General features: G+C 59.4%; 1 protein-coding gene across 2 annotated transcripts; it reads left to right on the forward strand.

The window, feature by feature from the left end:
• The first annotated feature begins 10,876 nt into the window (after positions 1 to 10,876).
• Positions 10,877 to 23,456, forward strand: YTHDF1 (YTH N6-methyladenosine RNA binding protein F1). 2 transcript variants are annotated; one of them, XM_055304551.1, is made up of 6 exons: positions 10,877 to 11,014; positions 11,224 to 11,248; positions 12,418 to 12,497; positions 18,477 to 19,997; positions 22,174 to 22,239; positions 22,367 to 23,456. In XM_055304551.1, exons 1-5 carry the CDS (start codon positions 10,988 to 10,990, stop codon positions 22,198 to 22,200), a joined length of 1,680 nt encoding a protein of 559 aa, XP_055160526.1. In that variant the 5' UTR covers positions 10,877 to 10,987; the 3' UTR covers positions 22,201 to 22,239; positions 22,367 to 23,456. The 2 variants fall into 2 exon arrangements, with proteins under 2 accessions (XP_055160526.1, XP_055160517.1); XM_055304542.1 differs by having other exon boundaries at positions 22,174 to 23,456.
• Positions 23,457 to 23,672: the final 216 nt, after the last annotated feature.

The following is a 23,672-nucleotide window of genomic DNA, read 5'->3' on the forward strand; positions in this document are numbered from 1 at the left end:
GGCTGCACCCCGGGGAGCTGCAGCGCCGCCCAGGTGGGCAGAGCAGGCTCTGATGCGGACGGAGGGACAGAAAGGCTGGATGGGGGGTGGGGGCCGTGTGCCTGCCCCGCAGCCCCAAGCTACTGCCTGCTTCCCGGAGCCAACCTGGCCCTTCTGCCCGCCCAGGCCCTAAGCCCTCTCTCGTCCCTAACACGCGTTCCCTGGCAGCGCCCAGCTGGTGTCAGCACGTCCGCCCACAGTGCAGCAGCGCTTGCAAAACAACTGTGTGAACAAAGTGAGGAGGGGCACCCGGGGCTCAGCGGTGAAGCGTCTGCCCTCAGCTCAGGTCATGATCCTGGGGTCCTGGGGTTGAGCCCCATGTCGGGCGCCCTGCTCCGCAGGGTGTCTGCTGCCCCTGCCTCTGCCCCTCCCCTGCTCATGCTCACTCTCTTTCTCCCTCAAATGAATAAATACATTAAAAAAGAAAAAAGAGTAAAATGAGGAACCAGGCCTGCTGACAGGTGGTAGGGGCTGTAGGGGCTGATCGGGGGCAGGGGGGACTAATGGGGGGCCGGGGGGTGCTGACAGTGAGGAGGGAGGGCAGGATGGGGGCGCAGAAGGGGCTGACGGTCGGGGTTAGGGCTGCCGGCAGGGAGGGCCATGCCCCAGGGGGGCTCACAGAGGACTGTGAGGAGGCGGAGGGGTCTGGGGTGTAACCCAGGTTAGACCTGGCCAGGTGCCCGTCCCAGGTGCCCTCACTCCCTTCCGCGTAGGGGTGCGTGAACTGGGCCTTGGACCTAGCCCGGGCTCCTATATGCCAGCCTGTGCCCCCGTGCCGGGGGTGGGCGCTGGCCCCTCGCCCTTGAGGAAACCCGTCATTGTCCTGGCTACACCCGCTGCTCAGCCCCAGTGCTGCCAGGGTTCCAGAGCCCCTGAAACCTTCTCCTACCAGAGACCCAAAGCCACTGGGTTCCTTGCAGGAGATCCCAGGAAAAGGTGTGGCTGGAAACCAGGCAGCAGTGCCCAGAGCAGCCGCACCCCCTTCTCCGCACGCCCCATGCCCGCTCCCAAGGGCACAGTGCCCAGTGGACAGTGGAGAGAGGGACAGGGGGACGCCTCGGGGACAGGGGGGCTGGGCCCATGGGCTGGTCTCAGGATGTCTGGGCCCTTGTCCCCGTCCGTGCCCCACTGCCCTGGATACAGAAGGGTCGTTACCTGTGGCCCCTTCAGCAAACCCCAAGGGCACCTGCCCCAGGGTCCGTCTGGGAGGTTTCCTCAGGGGCGACCCCTCTGCCCCGCGGCACCCCCAGGCTCAGATGGACAGAGAGGTGGGTAGCGAGTCTCCAGCCCGTCCAGCCCCCGGCTTGCTGTGGGCCCTCTGGACCTGGGGCCGGCCGGGGGCTCCGGGGGGGCCCTGGCAGTGGAGGCGGCTCCCCCTGGGGGGTGCCTGTGGGGCCTATTGCCTCCCATCCTGCCGCTGGGCGCAGGGACGGAGAGACAGCGGGTCCCTCCCTCATTACAAAGTGGGGGGAAGGCAGCGTCTCCTGATGTGGAATCTCCCCCGAAAGGAGGGTTTGCTGCCCGAGCCGAGGGAGAACCCTCCCCTCTGCACCCGGGGCAGGTGTTCCACAGGCCTCCCGGCGCGCGTCCGTGCAGAGCCGCCCGCGGGAGCAGAAGCCTGGGCCCTGGCGGGGAGCAGGCTGGAGACCGGGCGCCCCTGCGGTGCATCGGAGGGTGGGCGAGAAGCGGGGGGTGGGGGAGGAGGCCCGGCGCCCACGGCCTTGCTCATCCGCACCCACATTTGAAATTCTTGAAACGAATTATCTGCGAGTTGCTTATATAATTAAAGAGCAACGGGGAGATGCAAACAGCTCTCGCACGCTTGTTCTGGCGATGTTGATAATATTGAAAATACAGAGAAAATAAGTCACCGTCTGAACCAGTGCGGAGGCACCGCCAGGGCCAGGTTCTGGGTCTGAGCTTGTCCCAAAGCTGTGTCTCAAGGTGTCATCCTGGGGCTGGGGGGGGACCCCTGCTTGCTTCTTTGAACCTCCCTGTGAACCTGTTTCAGAACGAGCCGCTCAGGCGCCCAGAGCCTCGCCCACTGAGAGGAGCTCGGCCGCCACCGCCGCCACCGCCGCCACCGCCCACTCCCGGGCCGCCCGGCTTCTCTGCTAACCGGGCAGCTCTCACACACGGAGGGGCGTGTGCCGACGCCCCGATGGCTCCCGTCGTTGACTCGGGGCTGCTGTGTCCTTACAGCGAAGTCTTCCCAGGTAGGACGATGCCAGACGGGACATGAGCAGACACCCGGGTCACCCCAATCACCTACGGCTGGGGCTCTGAAGGCCGCCCCGGACCCACGCGATTTGCTCCTGGAGCCCGACGAGACTCCTGCCCTGCCTGAAACATTCAGAGCCAGCTGGGGTTGGACGGGAAGGTCCGGGGCGGGGGGGCTTCTCCCCACCAGAGTGAGGGGCTGGCCTGTCGGGTAGGAGAGGGGCCAGCTCAGCATCACCACCCACAGTCCCCCTCCCCGAGCCACACGCCCACCTGGGAAGGTTCTCACGTGGAAGCCGTGTGACGTGCCCTTCACACAGCGCCGGCTTTCCTTGCAGATGATTGGGGCCGGGCCGGCTGCGGGGTCGGGGCGGGGGGTGTCCACCCACTGGACACACTCCCTGGGGTGAGGCTTCTGAGGCCAGGCCTGAGTCCACAAAAGAGGGGAAGGGAAGTGGAAGGTCAGCCCCTGGCTCTTGGGCGCCCGGGTCGGGCCTGCTGCCCAGGCCTGGAGGCATCCCACAGACCGCCCTGAGAGGGGCAGGAGACCCCCTCCTTGCTGGGAACAGGCTCCGTGAGCTCTCCGCCCAGGAGCCCCGCCACTGCGGCCACGGAGTGAGGACTCCAGGCGACCACAGGGCAGCAGGCAAGCGCACGAGAGGCCAAGAGAGGCTTTGGGCTTCGGAGGGGCCAAGAGGAGGTGGGCAAGGATGGGGGCAGAGCCCTGGCGCTGGGAGCCTGCACACGCTCCCCCCGCCGTGTCCTCACTGCCGCCCTCCTCACCTCACGGCCCCTGCCCGGTGGCCCGCGCTCCATCTAAGGCCCCCACGGACCCAGTGCTACAGCCGGGCCCCTTGCTGATGGTGACGGGGACTCTGTCCTTGCGCTGCCGCCAGCAGAAATCCCAGCCTCAGCACAGGGAGGCCGTCGGCACGGTGGAGGCCAAGGCAGCCAGCGCTGGAGGGCGAGAACCACGTCTGGGTGGTTCTCTGTGGGCTCCTCCCGGCCCGGAAGGGTGCCTGGCCAGGGTGCCACGAGGACCTGCGGGAGGAAGGCCAGCCAGGGGTGGGTGGGGAGGGAAGGGAGCCAGGCGGGCTGGATTCCACTGTGTCGTCCCCCCAGAGGATGCCTCTGTGTACCCCACCTTTTTTCTTTTTTCAAGATTTTATTTATTTATTCATGAGAGACACACAGAGGCAGAGACCCAGGCAGGGAGCCCGATGCAGGACTCGATCCCAGGACCCCGGGGTCATAGCCTGAACCAACGGCAGATGGTAACCCCTAAGCCAGCCCCTGTGCCCCTCCTTCTTCACCCCTGCATCCTGCCTGCGCTCTCCAGTGGACCCTGGGTTATAAGTGCTGGTTGGGGTCACAGCAGGAAGCATAAGGAGGGAGAGAGCAAGTCCCTGATCCTGGGGGTGTTCCTCGGGGGTCACTGCAGCCCTGCTGGGGGCCTAGGGACCTGTGGACCCCGCGGCGGGCACGGGGACGAGGGCGGCCGAGGGGGGGCTGGAGGGGGCCGCGGGCAGAGCTGCCAGAGGCCAGCAGGTGGCGCGTGGGGAAGCTGAGCCCGGGCCGGGGCCTCCGGCCTCTCCCCGCCTGCCCCGCCGAGCACAGTGGACCCACGGGGCTGCCTTGCTGGCGGGGCCCGAATCCCCTCAGGCCCATGGAATCAGATTCTTTCCTGGGCTGCGCGGGCCTGGGCGGGCCGACGGCCTTGGGTGCCGCTGAGCCTGGCTTCCTGCTGCTCCTTCCCCAAGCACAGGTGCCCCCCAAAGCTGAGCCCCGAGGACGGGGGACGGACAACGGTGCCCACGAGGCTTGAAGGGGAAGGAGGGAAGCGAGCAGCCCGCTGTCCTACCTCAAAGCCTGGGAGGCCCACCGGCCAGACGTCCTCGGGCCAGCTCTGCTCTCGGCAGCCCACTGGCGTCATCCGGAACCCTGAGCGGCCCGTATCTGGGCCCAGATCCCAGCCTAGGGGCCTGGGGAATTGTGGGTTCAGCTTCAGGGAGCTCGACCCAGCTTGGGCAGGTAGGGGGCTCCAGGGAAAGCAGAGCTGACAGGTAGCACCGGTAAACGGGCCCCAAATTCCCCCAACCCCATGCAGGCAGAGCTCACGGGCTGAGTGGACCATAGGCCCTCCAGACCTCTCTGTCTCTCCCTCGCTTTGGATGATCAAACCCATGAGACGCCGAGTCCTGCTCGGGATACCCGGTGGCTCAGCAGTTGGGCGTCTGCCTTCAGTCCTGGGTGTGACCACGGGGTCCTGGAATCAAGTCCCTCATCGGGCTCCCTGCAGAGAGCCTGCTTCTCCGCCTGTCTCTGCCTCTCTCTCTGGGTCCCATGGGTAAGTAAATAAAATCTTAAAAAGAAAAAAAAAAAAGGTATAGGTCCTGCAGAGGAGGGATGACTCGGCTGGGCCCCAAGGTCCCCCAGAGTGAGCCTGAGGATCAGACCACCCAGGAGGCCCGGGCAGGCTTGGGAGGGAAGGCGAAGCAGGGCTGAGTGTGCCGGTCAGAGAGCGGGAGGGCATCACGGCAGAGGAGACGAGCCCGCGGCTGGTTGTCGCGAGGACCGGAGGCGCTGGATGGCGCAGGACGTGGTGCAGCAGGTCGTGGGTGCCACCGGAGCAGTTAGGCTGACGATGGTAGCCCAGGCTCCGCAGACGCCCTCGTCGGGAGTCTGAGGTCTGGGCCTCGCGTGCTGTGCACGGTCACCGTGGTCAGAGCTCCCAGGGGCAAGTGACGGAAAGTCAAAGCTTCACAGAAGGGAAACGTATGGGATCCTGCGGCCCAAAGCACGGGGCTGGCCTGCTTCTCCCCTCTGGCTCTGGCCTCAGCGTCGCGTTCCGTCCTGGCCAGCGAGGCCCTGACTCCTGGCTGCCCGCCTCACACCAGGGGAAGCGTCTCGTTTCCACACCCAGGCCCCACCCTGGGGCTCCCCTGCTCCCACCGGCCAGCCAGGTGAGGGGCCCACCTCCAAACCCCAGGGACCGAGGTGAGCGTCCGGGAAAGAAACGCGGGCTGCCCTGCTCCACGGGGACGACGCTGGCACGAGAGGAGCAGGCCCGGGGTGCTCCAGGGCCCAGTTCTCTGGCCGCTGGCTCCTGCGGTCCCCCCGCTTCCTGAGCCCCTGGCGTGTAGTCTTCATGGTACCCTGCGGCCCTGTGACCCGGGCCTGGCCTCGGGGCATTCCACACACTCCACGGGCTGGCACCTGGGGTTTCAAGCTCCGTGGTCACCATCTTGACCTTCTCAATGCTTTTGTCCTTGGACTTGTGAAGTGACATCTGGGGGGATGATGTGGCGAGTGCTGGGGACCCGGGGGTCTCCTTGCTCCCCTGCCCCCAGGAGGGACCCTCAGCTGCCCACCACACGGTCCTCTGCCAGGTGACTGCCACTGCCCCTCACCCCGCGGGGCCTGGGTGTGAAGGTGGAGGGGCAGCCAGCCACAGGCACGGGCTTGGGGAGCCCAGGAGGGCCCGTGTGCCCCCTCAGAGCACGCTGTGCCCACGGGAGTGTGACATTATGCAGCCTGCCACGACGGGCCCACAGAGGGTTCTGAGTGAGCCGGGCATTCACCTGGCGCAGGGCCTGCTGGGCGGAGTGCTGCCCCCCGGCTGTCAGGGGCCGTGAGCCCCTCCCTTTGTCACAGCCCTGCACGGCCCCATTGCCAAGGTCAGTGCCACCTGCATCAGGACAACAGTGCAGTGCCCCTCGACCCCCCTGTGGCACGCGCCGCCGGCAGGGTGCATCTCTATCCTGCCCCACACCTGGGAGACACCTGCAGAGATGTGTCGGCAAAGTGCGGTTAAGATTCTAAAGGCACAGGGACAGCCCAATGGCTTAGAGGTTTAGCGCTGCCTTCAGCCCAGGGCGTGATCCTGGGGTCCTGGGATCGAGTCCCACATCGGGCTCCCTGCATGGAGCCTGCTTCTCCCTCTGCCTCTCTCTCTGTTTCTAATAAATAAACAAAATCTTAAAAAAAAAAAAAAGATTCTAAAGGCACAGCTCCCGGAAGAGCCGGGTGCAGCCGATGGGCACAGACGGCCTGGGGGGTGCTGCTGGGCCCTGCGGGGCCGTCACACGGAGCAGGTGGAGCAAGGGCACCCGCTGCGGACAGGACCGGGCGCTGGGAGCCAGGGGCTGGTTAAAGTCCTCCAGCTGGCCGTGGATCCGCTGTGCGGCCTGGCGAGCTCTCTAACTGTGGAGGCTCCGCCGCCCCGGGGGCCCAGACCTGCCGGCCGCACCCCGCGTGCTCCCCACTGTCCCCAGGCGCCTCCGCAGCCCAGCTGCCTGGCAGGCAGTGGACGCAGGCCCGGCCCGGCCGCGGGGAGCTGCCCATCAGCGGCACGCAGCTCGCATTGTGCCCCGGCTCCTCGGCCTCCGGGCGAGCAGCTGCCCACCAGAGCTCAGGGCTGGACGGGCCCGAGGCCTTCCTGAGGCCAGACTAGCACCCTGCCTGCTGGCCCCGCTCTAATCCGAGGTGACCTGTTTATGCCCGTTGGGGTCCCTTCTGGGTCACAGGGCAGCATCTGGCTCGCTCCCTGTCCCTGTGCCTGGTTCCCGGGACACAGCAGGTGCTCAATAGAGAAGCTGAGCCACTGTTCAGGCTGTGTCAATGCTCCCCGCTCCCCTCGCCAGCTCCGCAGGGCCGCCCGCTGCGCACCCTCAGCACCCCGCCTAAGCAGGGCCTGCAGCAGGTGCTCAATGAGCATTATGGAACGAGTGGCCCGATGAAATATTTAAAAAGAGGAGGTTTCAGAACGGTAAAATACTGTGAATCACAGGAGGCGTGCAAGGTTCCTTCCGGGGGTGGGGGCGCTGCATGTCTGGAGAAATGAGCAGGTTTTGTCCTGGACAAAGCAGCCCCCCAGAAGGCAGAGGAGGGGGTCCCGGAAGGAAGTCCCTGATCAGGGATAAACTCTGGGTGTGGCTGAGCAGGTGACCAGGGAGCAACCGGACGCCGGCGTGGGTGCTTTCATTACTCCTTGGGTGGACGGGGGTCTTCGTTTGTAGGCCCCCAAGGCCAGCTGTCGGGTGAGCTATGTACCCATGGGTCTGTCTGTCCCTCACCCCACCGTTCAGCCTGCACACAGCTCTGCACCGCACTGATGGTGACAGTACCCACCAACGGCTCCCCTCGTCCCGCCCAAGGTCACTCCTGGGCTGTCCAGGCTCTGGTGTCGCTGCAGTGAGGATCCCAGCCCGGGGAGTCGCGTCGGAGGGCACTCAGTGGACAGGCCGCGACGTCGGGTGTGGGAGATGGCCCCGAAAGAGGCTGCGCAGATTCATCCCAGCGGGGGAGCGGGGCCTAACGGCAGGCGGCCCTGAGTCCAGGTGACCACTCGGCTGGAGCAAACACTCCCCTGGGTGTTAGACCCAGCTCACACCTGTGTGCCTTTGAGATAACGGAACATCGCAACAAGCCTCGAGTAGTGGCAAGGTTTAGAAGACCCCATTCTAGGAGGCACCCGTGTAAGGAAATTGGACCCAGGATGGGGTGCACGCTCTCTGCCACAGGACACGCACGCAGCGAGAAGCCTGAGCCAACTGCCAGCGTGGACTCGGCTCCTCCCTAAGGCGGAAGGGTGAGCGGGGCCCAGGTGGGGAGGGGAGGAGCAGAGTGTCCCAGGCCATGGGGAGAGCCCGTAGCTTGTAGCACGGACCCTGGGGCTGGGCCACCCCTGCTCCGGAGTTTCCTGCACTGCTCCGAAGCCTAAGCTAGTCACTGCCATCGGGGGCTTAAGCCCACCGTGCCAGGGGCTGCCCTGTCCCCAGCCTGCAGGGCCCAAGCCTCTTTGGCCTGAGGAGCTGGCCCGGGAGGGCACAACGGGGGCAGGTTCTCCAACCGCCCGTTGGCCCTGGCAGTGGCTCAGCTCGACTGTGTCCCGCCACCCCTTCTGGGTCCTCAGGCCTGGCAGAGGGAAAGGCTGGGGTGGCCTAGGGGGCCTCAGCCTTCTGTGCTGGGCTGCAGATTCAAGCTGCTCTGGGGCCCACGCTCCTGCCCCCGTCCCCTGTCCCGGGCAGCCCTCGCTCCGCCCCTCACCAAGCCTGGCACAGAACACTTCCAGATCTCGGGCGGGGCGGGCAGTGGCCGGGGGCGGGCCTGTGTGGTGGCTGTCAAACCTGTCGCCCCTTTCCTGACCAGCAAGCTGGCACGACTGCGCCTCCTCTAGCCTTCATTCCGGGGCCAGTCCTTCCCCTTTGTGGAGGTAACTCAGCTCAGCCCCTGGACCCTCTTCTCCAAATTTTCCAGTTGATATCACCTGTGTCCCAAGCCGAAAAGCGCTCCCCCAAATTCGCATCTACCTGGTGCCTGTGAACGTGGCCTTATTTGAAAATAGGATCTTTGCAGACAGAATGAACTTGGAAGGACAACTTACTGGATCAAGGTGGGCCCTAAATCCAATGACAGGTGTTCTTTTAAGAGGGAGCCTCAGAGACAAACAAAGGATAAGGCCATGTGACCCTGGAGGCAGAGAGCTGGGGAAGGCCTCGGGCTGCCAAAGCTGCAAGAGGCGGGAAGGGTCTTCCCCTGGAGGGACTGCGGGCCTGATGACACCGGGAGATAATCAATCTCCTGTGCTGGAAGCCACCCAGTTTGTGGTCCTTCATTACAGCAGCCACGGAAACTCCCACGGTCCCCCGGGGGCTTCATCCAAGGCCAGCCGAGCTCCAGCAGCCACTTCCTCCGGGGCATGTGGCCTCCCACGGCTCCTTAGGCAGATGTGGGGGAGGATGGGGCATAACGGCCAGCTTTTATGGGCCTGCCCTGGCGCTGAAGCTGTGCATCCCTCATCTACTCCTCGTGCTTTACCTGGAAGAGGAGAGTTGTCCTGCCCCAAACAAGGGAGGAATGGAGCATAGGACAGGGAAGGGGCTGTAACTGGCTGTGTGGCCCTACGACCCTGTTGTGACCACCATGCTGTCCTGCCTGAGGGTTGCCAGCTGGAGAAGCAAGGAGCAGGGGCTCCAACAGAGCTGAGCACTGGATTCTCCTGGCTCTGGTCACAGGCGCCCTGCTGTTCTGGGCCCCAGGGAGGAGGATGCTCCAAGTGGTAAGTCCTCACCTACGCAGAGGCAGACAGCAGCAGCAAGACAGCACTAGGTGCCCTGCGCCTCCACGACCTTGCTGGCAACCCCGCATCTACTACCTTTCTGGACAGGACTCACCCTAAATGTGTGACTTCACGTTACCATGAGCTGCCCGTGGCCCAAGTGAACCAAAGTCCTGCTGGACCCAGAGTCACCTGCAGGGCATCAGATGTTCCTCTGGGTTGTGCCCAGCCTGCCTTTCCCATCCTGACGTCAGGCAGGGCCCCAGGGAGACCTAGTGATGAGCAATTTGGAGCAGTGGATGCCCCCATGGCCCACCCACCTGCCACCGTCATCTCTACCTCCTCCTGCAGCCGTTACAGATGCTGTCTGGTTCCCCACTGCTCCTGTCTCCCCAGCGCCGGTGCCGGCTCTAAGCTGGTCTTGGCGTCCCACCACGATCCTAGCAGTCCCCGTCCCCCTGCTTAGAGCATGGCCCGCCTGCTGGCATCTGCCTTGGCCCTGTTTCGGGGAGTGCTCTTCTCGATGCCCACCTGCCTGATGCCCCACCCTGAGCCAGCACTCAGCCTCTCCCCTTCCTTCCGCGGAACAAGCGCCCAGACCTGGGGCTTGTGAAGATGTTACAGGAGTGGGCCGTAAAGGGCTGGGAAGGGGGAAAAAGATTCCCCCGCACCTGGGAGCCAGGGTGGGAAGCGGCTGCAGGGGCTCGAGCCGGGAGCAGGGTCCAGGGTGAGCGTGGAATAGAACCGCACTCCTTCCAGGAGGTCACGCGCGGGAAGCGGCCGTCCATCCTTAAACAGAGGCCAAAAGGCCCCTCGCCCTGCCGGACTAGGGCACCGGCCGCGCTGACCTCTCTGCCCCCCGCGGTGAAATCTGCGGCGGACGCTGTCACGTGCAATCTGGGGCTGAACTGGGGGCGGCCCTGGAGGCCCAGGACAGCGCTGGACAAGCAGGACGCTCCGGGAGGCCGCAGAACAGGGCCCCCGGCGACGGCGGCTGCAGAAGGCGAGCGCAGACAAAGCCCAGGACCCCGCAGGTGCGGCCCCAGCGACCGCGGCGCTCACACCCAGGCTGCCCCCTGGAGGGCCGGGGGACGTCTGCGGGCGGGGGTCCGGCCTGCTCTCGGCGGCGTAGCTGGGGGCCGCACGCGCCGGCTGACCTTCAGGCCTCGGGGCTGCTGCGCCCGGGCGCCCCGGGCCGAGACCCCGCGGGGGCGCGCCCCAGCAGGCCCGCCGCAGCCCCGCCGCTCCGCCGCCGCCGCCCACGTGACTTCCCGGGCGCGCTCCGCCCCCGCCGCGCGAACCCAGGACCCGCGGCGCGAGATCCGTCCCGCCCGGCGGAGGCGCGCAGGCGCGGCGCGTGGCGGCCCGTCGGCGCTCCCGGCCTGCCCCGCGCGCGCTGACGTCGCGCAGCCTCGTCCCCGCCGTCGCCGCCGCCGCCGCCGCCATTGGAGTCGGCGCCTCGTCCGTGCGTCCCGTCCAGGCTCGTCGCCCCGCGAGCGCCCCGCGCGCCCGGTAGTCGCCGCCGCCGCCGCCGCCGCCGCCGCCCGGCCGGCGCCCGGGGAGGAGGCGGCGGGCCCGGGGCCGCGAGAGCGCGGGTGACAGGCCCGGCCTCGCGGGGAGGCCCGAGCCGGCGGGCGCCCCGGCCCCGCGCCGCGCCGTTCATGAAGCATGTCGGCCACCAGCGTGGACCCCCAGGTGGCTGCCGGGCGGGCGCGGGCGCGGGGCGCGGGGGCGGGCGGGGGGGGAGGGCGCCGGGCGGGGGGCGGGGCGGCCGGGCCGGGCCGGGCCGGGCGGGGGGCGGGGCGGGGCGGGGCCGCGCGCCCGGGACCGGTCCTCGTGGGTAACTTTGTGTCTCCCTCCCGCCCGCCCCGGCTGCGCGCCCTCCGGCCTCTGCGGCCACGCAGAGAACAAAAGGACAAGACACTAAAGGTGAGCCGCGTGGGCCCGGGCTGCGCGGGGCCCCGACCGGCGGCGGGCCGTGGGGCGGGCGGGGGGGGGGGGCAGGTCCAGGAAGGGCATCTGGAACCGGAAACTTTGCTCCCGTGTGCTTCCGGGAGATAACCCCGAGGCTGCGGGAGCCGCGGTCGGGCGGTGGAGCACGGGGCTCCTGCGGGTGCTCAGGGCCCCTCGGCCGGATGGGGACGGGGACGGGGAGGGGGAGGGGGAGGGGAGGGAAGGGGCCGCCCGCCCGCTCCCCACCCCCCACCCCCCGGCCCCCTGCACCGCCCGGGATGTTGTGGCTCCGGACAAACCCCCAGAACGCGATCTGGGGAGAACCCGTAAGTGACACTTGCTTATTTACTTGGAAGACGCTCTTTTTTTTTTTTTTTTTAACTCGGGTGTAACCAAATATGGTTCATCACGTTTTAAGATTGGAAGAGGCTCAACGCTTTATTTACCTTTTCTTTCTTTTCTTTTTTTTTTTTTTTTCTTGGCTGAGCCATGGTAACTGGGAAGTAAGTGGAGAGCCGGACAACGGCGAGCTCAGAGCTCAGAAGCCTCCCCGGCTGCCCTGCGCTGGAAGCCGCGGCGGGGGTCCCCGGCCTGCACACACCCTGGGCCCGCTGACCTCCGCTTGGTCGTCTTAACCAGGACCCAGTTACTAGTTCCTTGTGTTACTCTGTCTGCACCTGCGTCTTGCCGACTTCTATCAAATTGTGATTAGCTTTGCGTCAAAAACGTAAAGTTACTGGAAGTTGTGCATCACCGCGTTAATTGCTTGTGTACCTATTAGTTGGATGCTGGTTGTCTTCTTTTTTAAATAAAGGCAGGTTCTAGGAATTGATGGGTGTAGACTTGACTACTTTTTTTTTTTTTTTAAAGATTTTATTTATTCATGAGAGACACACAGAGGGAGAGAGAGGCAGAGACACAGGCAGAGGGAGAAGCAGGCTCCATGCAGGGAGCCCGACGTGGGACTCGATCCCCGGGTCTCCAGGATCACGCCCTGGGCTGAAGGCGGTGCCAAACCACTGAGCCACCCGGGCTGCCCTAGACTTGACTACTTTTGATCTTAGTGCATCAAAGCAACTTTTTAAGATTCAAAAATTATATTTTTCCTTTTTTTTTCTTTCTTTTTTTTTTTTTTTTTGTTCTAGTACAAAATGGTTCTTTGCATCAGAAGGATACGGTCCATGACAATGACTTTGAGCCCTACCTTTCTGGACAGTCAAATCAGGTGAGTTTATTTTATGGCCTATATATTTATGTTCATTTTTGTTGAGTTTTGTAACACATTGTTAACAGTTTTTCACCTTATTCTCCTGAACGATCAAGAAGCGCAGTATAAAGTACTAGCAATAGAGAGCATACTGACCACTTGCTTGGTTGACTGTCCTTGAGTTACACGTAAGGCATGAGTGCAGTGAAGCGGATGTGCTCTCGGAGGAAGTGGTGTCTCACGGGGGCTGCATGCAGGTGGGCTTCTGCTGGCCTCACATGGATGGCTCAGTGATGCACTGTTTTTGATGGAGTGGAAATCTGTGCAGTTTTCTGAAATTTTCTGGTGATTTATTTTACCTCTGGGCAATTAGAATAGCATAGGTGGCCTAGGAGAGGATCTAAGAACTGAGCTCTGGAGCCAGACTTTGGTCTCATGTTTGAATCTTCACTCTACCAGACTCCCTACCCCTTCCTTAGGTGACTTGCCTTCTCTCTACCTCTCTTCCTGTTCCTGCTCTTGTCTAAAGAGTTTTAAGTTTTTTAGAACTTTTCTCCAGATTTCTCCTTTTTATTGCATTGAGCAGCTCAGCAGCAGAGGCACCAAGGAGACCCTTTATAGAGCCTCCCTGGACCCAGCCCCAGCCCTTCTCTGCACAGGACCTGGAGCTGCAGAGTAGAACTGGCCTGGCTGCAGTGATGCATTGTTAGAGCTAATGGCAGGAAGTAAAACAGACTTAATTTCATTTTGGTATTTCATTTTTTCCTTATGTGATTTGAATATAGCAGAAGTGTATTTTAAATTTTAACCAGAGAAAATTGGAGGGGGTTGCTTTACTACTCTTGAAATACGTTTTTATAAGGCAGGAGCTTTCATGTTATTTGGGAGGACTGCTTTGGAAGTGGAGCAGATGATTTTCTGTCAGGAGGGTAGTTACAGCTGTTTCTCCGTGGGGAAGCTGGCTGTGAAGACCATTGTAGGTTGACATTCCCATGAACAGCCTTAAAACAGCTGCGTTATCTTGGCCGTTAGGGTGTGTGCTTTTCAGCAAGATGGTTAATCAGCATGCTCCTTAAGAGTAAATGCATGCTCTTGATTGAGAAAAGATTTTCCAGAAACACCCAGCTGTTGGGAGTGGTAGGAAGCAGGTAACAGGAGAGCTCTCAGATCCTCATGTTCCTGGTCCTCTTGTTTTGTGGATGAAAAAGTGGGACTGGAGAGGCCTGGTTGCCCAGGTGGTGGAGCCAGTTTGGCAGCTGGTTCCCCACTGATTGGGGGGAGGGGGCGGGGATGCGTGTCCATGGCAAGGGCTCCTGTTGTGCTTGTGTTTGTCACTTCTTTATTCAATGGGGGGTTGGGGGCACCATGCAGTGTGGCCTCCTTGCTGATAAGCCCCTGGGAATTGATGACACCCCTGGTTTTCGGACTCTGCTGGCGAAGATCCCTGTTGAGGAAAGCTCTTGCGTGTTGGTCCTCCAGGTCTCAGGCTGAGGGTACACCATGGTGTCCAGGCAGCCAGAGTGCTGGCGAGTCAGTGAGAGAAGTGGTTTGTGTGGCCTGGAGCAGCACTTCCAGTTGTCAGTTGAGGTATTGTTGACGTGCCAGGCTGCACGTGTGTGAAGGGCGCAGCCTCATGAGTGACTCTGTGTGCCTGTGTTTGGCCACAGAGAGGGTGGGGGTAGAGCTGTCAGCCCCATGGTTGCTACTTTGTGGCTGTTTTAGCCCACATGTTCCTGGTAGCAAGCTCTTTCTGTTTCTGTGTTTGAGGTTCTCATACCTGGGATGATTAGGAAACTGTTTCAAAGCAGGACTTTCAAGTTAATATAACTTGTAACATGCTGTGAAGGAACTGTTGTCCTTGGGGTAGGTGATTTTTTTCCCCCCAGAAAGGTCTTGGGACACTGCTTCTCGTGTGCATTTTTTCCTTCCTAGTTTCCCCCCCCCCCCCCAGGACCATCTTGATGGTCTGGGCCCCTTGTGTGACTTGGAATACATGTTAGCTTTAGGGAATGGGGCAGGCGGGGGGCGCGGGGGAGCGCTGGGGAGCAGAGGGGCTGGCTCTGGGTGAGGGGCTCTGGAGGGGTTCTAGGTAAGGGGCTCCCTGGGGATTTTGGGTGAGGGTCTCTTAGGTTCTGAGTGGGGTTCTAGAGGGGCTCTAGATGGGGATTCTTTTTTTTTAATATATTTTTTTAAATTTTTATTTATTTATGATAGTCACACACACAGAGAGAGAGAGAGAGAGGCAGAGACATAGGCAGAGGGAGAAGCAGGCTCCATGCACTGGGAGCCCGACGTGGGATTCGATCCCGGGTCTCCAGTATCGCGCCCTGGGCCAAAGGCAGGCGCCAAACCGCTGCGCCACCCAGGGATCCCTAGATGGGGATTCTGGGTGGGGTTCTGGGTGAGGGGCCGGCCAGTGTGGGCAGCTACGACCATACTCAGAATACATTCAGTTATCGACACACTTGTTTTCCTGGTCACATCTGATGGGACAGAAAGGAACAGGAATAAACTTTCCTAGTTTCTTCTCAATCCTTCAGTTGTGCCGTCTGTGTAATAGGGCACGTTCACTTTATGGGAATGATGTGTAAACTCTTCAGTTCCGAGATTCAGTGCTGGTCTGTCGTAGTCTCTTCTGTAGCCTATTCTTGCCCTGAAGATGTGTCTGTCTTCCTTTCTTGAGGTCCTGTGTCTCCCACAGGCTATGATTAGAAGTCTGTGTATGTGAGAGCATCAGTCGGGGTGGTAGTTTTACCTGCATTGTCCTTGAGGGGATTTGTCGTGTGCTATGCTTTGTTTGGCCATGTGTGTCCACCACCCAGCATACGCACCCGTGTCCCAGGTATGTTGGCTGCTCGTTGGTGGCCCTGGGTGCACAATGGGCTGAAGAGTGGTCAGGTGGCAGTACATCCGTTGGCAGCAAGTGCTCCAGGCAGGCTGCGTCTGGCTTTGTCCAGGATGAGGCCTGTCAGTGGGGTCACATTCCAGTTCACCCTTAAGTGAGTAGAATGTCAGTTTTGCTGGAAGATCAGGCCAGAGCAGTCAGCCCCTACACACTGTAGACGGGTGGACAGACGGACTGGGGGGTTTCACTCCCAGCACAGCCGGGGGAGGAGGGCGTGGGTCCCAGTAGCAAGTGAGGGGTAAATGCACCCTTGTCTCTTTACAGGACAAATGACCCACTTCACAGAGTTTTGCAGACTGATTTGTTGCTTGGCTTTTGGAGCTTTGAAAGAAAGGTGGCTGATGCAGCAGGAAAAAGCTGCCAGTGAGATATTGGGGTAAAGGTGTAAGGTGGAGTCATGGCACACAGCCTGGCAGGCAGCAGGGCACCCCTCGTGCCCCAGTGAAGAGGGATGGCAGTGTGCAGGGCTGGCCTGGAGCCCGGCTCCTGGGTGTAGGTAGTGGGCTGGTTGGGGGGGGGGGGGGTTCCAGGCCCTGTGTGGAGGAGGACAGCGTGAATGATAGTGCAGGGTGGGGCACAGTGCACAGTGGGACAGCTGCTGGGGGACCTGCAGCCACTGGTCAGGACACTCACTGACGGACAGCTCCATCTGGGAGCTGGAAGTGATGAGTCTTCGCTTCTTTTATTGTGAGAATTTAGTGCCCAAGGAAGAGCTGTAGTCGAAATTGTTTTGTGACTTGTCAGCAAGCTGCAGCTCCACCAGTGCTCGCTGTACCGTGACCCACCTACATTGGCAGACCACAGGAAGAGAGGGTTAAGTCCTCTCAGGGCTACCACCGGGGCTGACCCTCCTCTTCCAGATGCCCCCTGACTAGGTCTGCCTTCTGAGCAGAGATGCAGGGTTCAGGAGATGTCAGCTGGGTTGCTTCATCATTGCACAGGATAGTCCTGATTGGAGGCAGCGGAGAGCTGCGTTTCTGCATGGTGGGGTCCGCGGGCCTGGAATGCTAGGTTTGTAAGTGGTGAACGTGATGGATGTCATCTTGTGTCTTAAATTATTTCCTGTTACGGTTAAGACTTAAGTGTAAGTCACAAGTGAGGTCCTGGCCTCGTGGGAGTCCGGTGCAGAGCACCTGGTGTCTTATCGAACCATCTTTGGGTGCTGAGGTCAGGCGCCGGGGGTTGGGGGGATGGCTGCCCTTTGCCTTGCAGAGCACGTCCCCTGCCCAGACCTGGTGATGTGCTCTCCCCTTTTGACTGGTGCCTGAAGAGGCTCTTCTGAGGGCTGAGGTTGGGTGCAGGCAGGCTGAGGGAGAGGTTACAAGAAAGGGGCCAGTCGTGGACGTCTTTTCAAGGGAGGGTAGTGCTAGCTGTTTCCAGGCTTGTAGAACATGGATGGTGGCTGTTTGTTGTCTGGGTTTGATTGTTTCGTTTTATTTATTTATTTATTTTTTTACTTCCTGAGCATTCAAGGATTTTTTGCGATAGGGAAATAGTTATTGCATTTAAAAACAGTGATTCTGGAATAGTTTGCCATCAACGGGAACAGCACATCGGAACTGTGATGCCTGAAACCCCATGAATCTTAGACGGGACAGGGAGGCAGGATGTGGCTCTGGAGCCTGGCAGCCAGGAGGCTGGGTCACCATAGCTATGTGTTGGGGCAGGGACTGCTGAGGGAGCAGCCCGTTCTCCTTAGGGTCCTCTGGAGAGTTACTCTGCATTCTCATTGTAGGGAGGCAGAGATGCTTGCATGTCTGGTACTCTAGCCCTCCCTGGCTGCCACCTTGGCAGGTCCTGGGCCTGAAGGTGGCACCGAGGGCACCAGACACCCTGTGCAGCCAGGGTAGCTGGTCTTCTCACCTGAAGATAGGTGTGGGGTTGGAGGAGGAAGTCTCTAGCCAGTGTTCTCCATGTAGAACTTCTTGGTTATTTGAGGTGGAAGGTAGGGGAAAGGATGAGGACCGCTGAGCAGTCAGAAGATGGTGTCACAGACTCAAAAGCTTGCTGTTGCTCCCTATTCTTGTTTTCCTTACAGCCTTTTTCACTCTTAGGTCAGCTGCCCTGGGCGGGGAAAGCCTCTACCCCTTTCCTGTACCCCTCAACATCCCCCAGCACTCACGCTCCCTAGAATACCATTTAAGTCACCCAACAGTGGCATGGCCTCTGGGGCCCAGATCTGGCCAGATTCCTGGTGACTCTTTCCCCAGGGAGACCCTTTGCCAGAACTGCTGATCCCAGGTATAAATCTGCACCCTGGGCTGACTTCTAGAGACTCCTGAGATGAGTTCCTGCCTCGACGGGCGGTGCAGCCCTTGAAAACCCCTTTCTGAGGGTTTGGCTGCCACACAGGTATTTTCTCAGTGATGGACTCAGTTGAGGTTGGAGCCCGTTGTGAGGGCTTCTCTACCCCAGAGAGCAGGCAGGACAAGGAGTCTTGGTGAAGGAGCTGGTCTGGCCCTCCATGCTGCCAGAGCCACTGTGAGAGCCCAAGGCAATGCCCAGGACAGGGTGGATGTGGGCTGCAAAGCCCCTTTGGGACTCAGAAGAGGGAGTGGGCTATCAGGAGAGGTGTGGGGAAGGGCACTCTGAAGTGGCCATTGCTGGGTGGGGAGGAGTCTGGTGGGAAAGGGTGTTGCAGATGAGGTGGGACGCCTGGGCGTGTTGAGCCATCAGAGAGCTTGACACCAGATTGCGGGGCAGGCTGCCCCGTCGCCCTGAGCGCCCCAGTTTGTCCTGTGGCTCGAAACCTCTCCTTGCCTTTTTAAGATGTTTTCACCTGCTGCCATGCTGCCTGTGCTGTTGGTGTGCGGATGAGCAGCACTGCCAGTTTGATGGGTTCAAACAGTCTGCTCCGTGAGGGGAGAGAGGGGGCTGCCGGGTAGATTGCTGATGGCCTGGTTGTGTCACCCAGGTCCAGGACATTGCAGGTGGCCACCTGCCTTCTCTCAGTCCTTGCTTTGTTGTCGCTCGGTGCTCTTTGCCTTCCTGTGAGCAGCGATGGCGCTCTGTGGTCAGCCTCTACCTAAGCAGGAAGTTCCTCCAGCTTGTGTCTTGGAGGCAGTCTAATTCGTCCGTGCTTGTTTCCCCAGAGTAACAGTTATCCCTCCATGGCGGATCCTTACCTGTCCAGCTATTACCCACCGTCCATCGGATTTCCTTACTCCCTCAATGAGGCACCCTGGTCTACCGGAGGGGACCCTCCGATCCCATACCTCACCACTTACGGACAGCTCAGTAACGGAGACCATCATTTTATGCATGATGCTGTGTTTGGGCAGCCCGGGGGTCTGGGGAACAACATCTATCAGCACAGGTTTAATTTCTTCCCTGAAAACCCTGCCTTCTCAGCCTGGGGCACGAGTGGGTCTCAGGGGCAGCAGGCTCAGAGCTCGGCATATGGGAGCAGCTACACTTACCCACCAAGCTCCCTGGGTGGCACAATTGTGGACGGGCAGACAGGCTTTCACAGCGAGACTCTCAACAAGGCCCCTGGGATGAACAGCCTGGAGCAGGGCATGGTGGGTCTGAAGATTGGGGACGTCACCACCTCTGCCGTCAAAACTGTGGGGTCGGTCGTTAGCAGTGTGGCGATGACTGGTGTCCTTTCTGGCAACGGTGGGACAAACGTCAATATGCCAGTTTCAAAGCCAACCTCGTGGGCTGCCATTGCCAGCAAGCCGGCAAAACCACAGCCGAAAATGAAAGCAAAAAGCGGACCTGTAATTGGGGCCGCCCTGCCCCCTCCGCCGATAAAGCATAACATGGACATTGGCACGTGGGACAACCAGGGGCCCGTGCCCAAGGCTCCAGCCCCGCAGCAGGCTCCGGCCCCCCAGTCTGCCCCACAGCCTCAGCCAGTTGTGCAGCCTCTTCCTACTCAGCCTCCCCCTTTGGCCCAACCACAGTATCCAAGCCCTCAGCAGCCACCCCAAACCCGCTGGGTCGCCCCTCGCAATAGAAATGCGGCATTTGGGCAGAGCGGAGGGACCAGCGGTGATGGTAACTCGCCTGGAAATACCCAGCCTAGTTCTGCCCCCACCGTGGAGTCCCACCCGGTTCTTGAAAAACTGAAAGCTGCCCACAGCTATAACCCTAAAGAGTTTGATTGGAATCTTAAAAGTGGACGCGTGTTCATAATAAAAAGCTACTCTGAGGACGACATCCACCGCTCCATTAAGTACTCCATCTGGTGCAGCACAGAGCACGGCAACAAGCGCCTGGACGGGGCATTTCGCGCTGCGAGCAGCAAGGGGCCTGTGTACCTGCTCTTCAGCGTCAACGGGAGTGGGCACTTCTGCGGGGTGGCTGAGATGAAGTCACCCGTGGACTACGGCACAAGCGCTGGCGTCTGGTCTCAGGACAAATGGAAAGGCAAGTTTGACGTGAAGTGGATTTTTGTGAAGGACGTGCCCAATAACCAGCTCCGGCACATCAGGCTGGAGAATAATGACAACAAGCCGGTCACCAACTCCCGCGACACCCAGGAGGTGCCCTTAGAAAAAGCAAAGCAAGTGCTGAAAATTATCGCTTCCTACAAGCACACAACCTCCATCTTTGACGACTTTTCTCACTATGAGAAGCGCCAGGAGGAGGAGGAGGTGGTGCGCAAGGTGAGTCTGACTCTCAGACCCGTGCTGTAGGTGGCTCCAGGCAGGTCCAGGACCTGAAAGCCGCGGTCCTGGGAGGGTGTGGGCCATATCACCTGGGCTTTACCAAGCGTGGTCATTAGGACAGTGATGAAGTGGATGTCACTACGTAACTTTTCCATTTTGGGCAGCCCGGGTGTCTCAGCGATTTAGCATCTGTCTTCGGCCCAGGGCCTGATCTTGGGGTCCCAGGATTGCGTCCCCCATCAGGCTCCCTGCATGGAGCCTGCGTCTCCCTCTGCCTGTGTCTCTCCTCTCTCTCTCTTTCCCTGTGTCTCTCATGAATAAATAAAATCTTTAAAAAAAAAAAAACAAAACCAACTTTTCCATTTTTAAGGAACGTAATGATTGGGACCACTGTGCACAAATTCTATCAGGAACACTCAGAAGTGACACTCTGGCAGTGGGGTAGACTAGCGAGGCCGCGGGGGCTGCAGGCCCTGCCCTTAGCACGTGGGAAGCCCCAGTCTAGAGGCCCCTTGAAAACCCAATGTGTTCAACTTGAACTCTGCACCGGGTGGTAAAGAGGAGCTGGGCCTGGGGCAGGGCTGGAGTGCAGACGTTTGAACCCAGAGTGCAAGCCTCGAGGTGAGCTGTGAGGTCATCTCCGTTTCTTGTCCCACTACCGGGAGCGCCCCGAGCCAGAGCTGGCACAGCCCCTGGAGTGAAGTGTGTGCAGAGCCTGTGACCTGGCCCAGAAATGGGAAAGATAGGACAGCGTAACACACTTCTTTAAGCTGGTATGTCTGGGAGACTTCATCCCGAGATTCGTTCTGCTGATATTAAAACATCCTTTTTATTTTTATTTTTTTAAAGATTTTATTCATTTATTCGTGAGAGACACGGGGGGGGGGGGGGAGAGGCAGAGACAGAGACAGAGGGAGAAGCAGGCTCCATGCAGGGAGCCTGATGTGGGACTCGATCCCAGGTCTCCAGGATCAGGCCCTGGATTGAAGGCGCTAAACCGCTGAGCCACCTGGGCTGCCCCTTTTTTACTTTCTTAAAGTTTTATTTTATTTATCATGAGAGGCAGAGAGACAGGCTGAGGGAGAAGCAGGCTCCCTGTGGGGAGCCTGATGGGGGACTCGACCCCAGGACCCCGGGGTCATGTGCTGAGCCAAAGGAAGATGCTCAGTGGTTGAGCCACCCAGGCGCCCCAAAAACATCCTTTTTAAATTAAATGTTAGTTGACAATACATGGGTTTGCAGCCCTTTTTAGCTTCCCATGTTGAGAAAAGCGTTACCCATCTGTGAATGGCAAATGTCCTAAAGAATTTTTAGCTGAAAGGCATGTAACGGGGCACGTAGATGATAGTGCTGTTGGCAGTTTAGAAGCTACACCTGTTCTAACAGCCCAGCTTGTCACGCTGAGAATGAGCTGGTCCCTCTTTCATCTGTGTGGGAAAGAGAGGGGCTTGTCATTTCAGTTACTGAAATTCTGTGTTTGAACTCTTCTAGGTATAAAATAAAGTACTGAATTGTTGACTTCACAGGGATAGAGCAGAGATCATAGGTCATGAAGCTGAAGACCCTTGGTGGGTTTCAGGCTGGCAGCTGGCTGTGCATGTGGCTATGGTTTATTTTAGTTCCGTGGCACTTGGGTCTTTTCTTGAAGCTCACTAGGTTCTGGAAGTTGTGGGGAGGTTAGGGACAAATTTCTGCCCGTGACTCAGTTGGTGTTTAAGGTTCCGGAGTCCTAAACATAGTTAGCAAGTGGGGCTTGGGAAGAGAGACCCTTGAGTCGGTCCAGGGGGTACCTGCCTGCAGGCCGACGGGGGATGCTCGTGGCTTGGAGCTGTCCTCCGTGAGCCCGAGAGATTGGAAATGCGGCCAGAGCACGGTGGTGGGCCGCTGCTTGGACTGTCCCCACGTCTCGGGCTGCGTTTAGCTGCTCCGTGGTAAGGACGGACTGACGTGGCTTCTGAGCCTGTTGACGAGAAGCCAGCCAGGTAGACGTGGGGAGAGGTGGGAGCCACACCTGGCCAGAGGCCTTGCCTGGAGCAGGGGGTGCTCGGCTGGGTGGTGCTCAGGCCCGGGCCGCGTGCCGGCGGGGTGCACAGGCCAGGGCGGGCCTCGGTCTTGATGGATGTGTGGGGCAGGTTCACCCGGTTTGTTAGACTCTGTCCCTTCTCTTTTTCAGGAACGGCAGAATCGAAACAAACCATAAGGACGAACCAGTTTCCTCGATGTGCTGACGTTTGAAAAGGTTTAAGAGAACATGTGCTTGGTGCTGTTGTCTTGTGCAGGGCCCGACTCGTTGCATCTTACGCTCTTTGTCTTTTATTTTTGCCCAGATGGATCTGCGTTCATTTGTATTTTTCTATGTATTCTAGGATTACAGAGCTCACTAATAAAGAAGTGTGTTTTGTCCACTCATCAGTCAGACGTAACGTGAAACACAAGTACCCTCACGACAGAACAGAAAACCTAATACATCCCGAAGCTTCCGTTGTGGTGGTTTGGCAGAGGTTATGTTCTTACTCAGAGTCACTGTCCTTTAACATCTTTACGTGGGACTTATTTCTCACCCTTTTATTGCTTTATTAGCGACACGAGAAACCATGACTTCTTTTGTCATTTACTGTATTCTGTTAAATACTTTTCAAAATGCTGAAATCAACAGGTTAATGATCACCTCGTTCAGCCGGTTTGTCATTTTGATTGCCCGTTATCTGTCTAAAATACTTGTCTGTCCACTTGATTTTTCTACTAGACAGATTTGAGTTTTTCAGATTCGGGAGCATGCTGTGTTGGTGCAGAGCGTCAGGCCCCACAGCGGCCGCCGCGGCCCTCGCAGCTCCTCGACCCAGCGGGGCGGATGCAGGGCTGCAGGCGGAGGGCTGGGCTCAGCGGTCAGCCGTGCTCACCTGCGTGCAGATCATCCTCAATACCGCCCCCCTTCACTTGTGAGTCCCAGTGCCGTTCTGAGTTGCTTGCCCGCGATGCTGAGCTTCACACGTAGGGTCTGCTCGTACAGATGGTGCCACAATTGTTACTTCCACCGTGTGCGTCGGATTTCATTTTCCTGTCGAATGGGTTAAAAAAAAAAAAAAAGCAAACCTTTTAGAAACTGAATCTGCTGTCCTGTGTTGTGGAATGGGGGACCTGGAGGAACTCGCTGCCACCCGGAGTCTGAGTCTCAGCATGAAAATGGTGCTCACGCCTGTCGCTCTGGCACAGTCTGCACGCGCCCATTGTAGGGGATCTTACTGTTTAGAGAGCAAATACTTTCCTAAAACTATTTACTCCAAAAGACCCTCTGAGTTAAAGTTTAAGCTGTATTATTTAGACTTGTATTGAGAACGTGTCACTCTCTGAACTGTTACTGCCTGTATGGAGTCACGGACAACATCGGATAAATTTTCCTCTGGAGAATACAAGCCTTAATAAACAATACTATTTAGCAAATCTGGCATCCTGTCATCATTCACCCCTGTTCTACGGGTGATGGCGTTTTTAGCTGCACAGCCAGTTGGGGGTGTCCCTGCCCCAAAGCTGTTGTGTGTTCCTCAGTATTCTCGTCTGCCCCACGGAGCCAGTGATCCGAGACGGTATCCTAACTTCACTCACCCTGCATTATGGTTTGTGGGAAAGATCGGAGGGGCTTTTTTCTTTTTCTTTTTCTTTTATTCTTCTTCA

Source organism: Nyctereutes procyonoides, unplaced genomic scaffold (assembly GCF_905146905.1).
Source record: "Nyctereutes procyonoides isolate TBG_1078 unplaced genomic scaffold, NYPRO_anot_genome, whole genome shotgun sequence".
Classification (NCBI taxonomy): domain Eukaryota; kingdom Metazoa; phylum Chordata; class Mammalia; order Carnivora; family Canidae; genus Nyctereutes; species Nyctereutes procyonoides.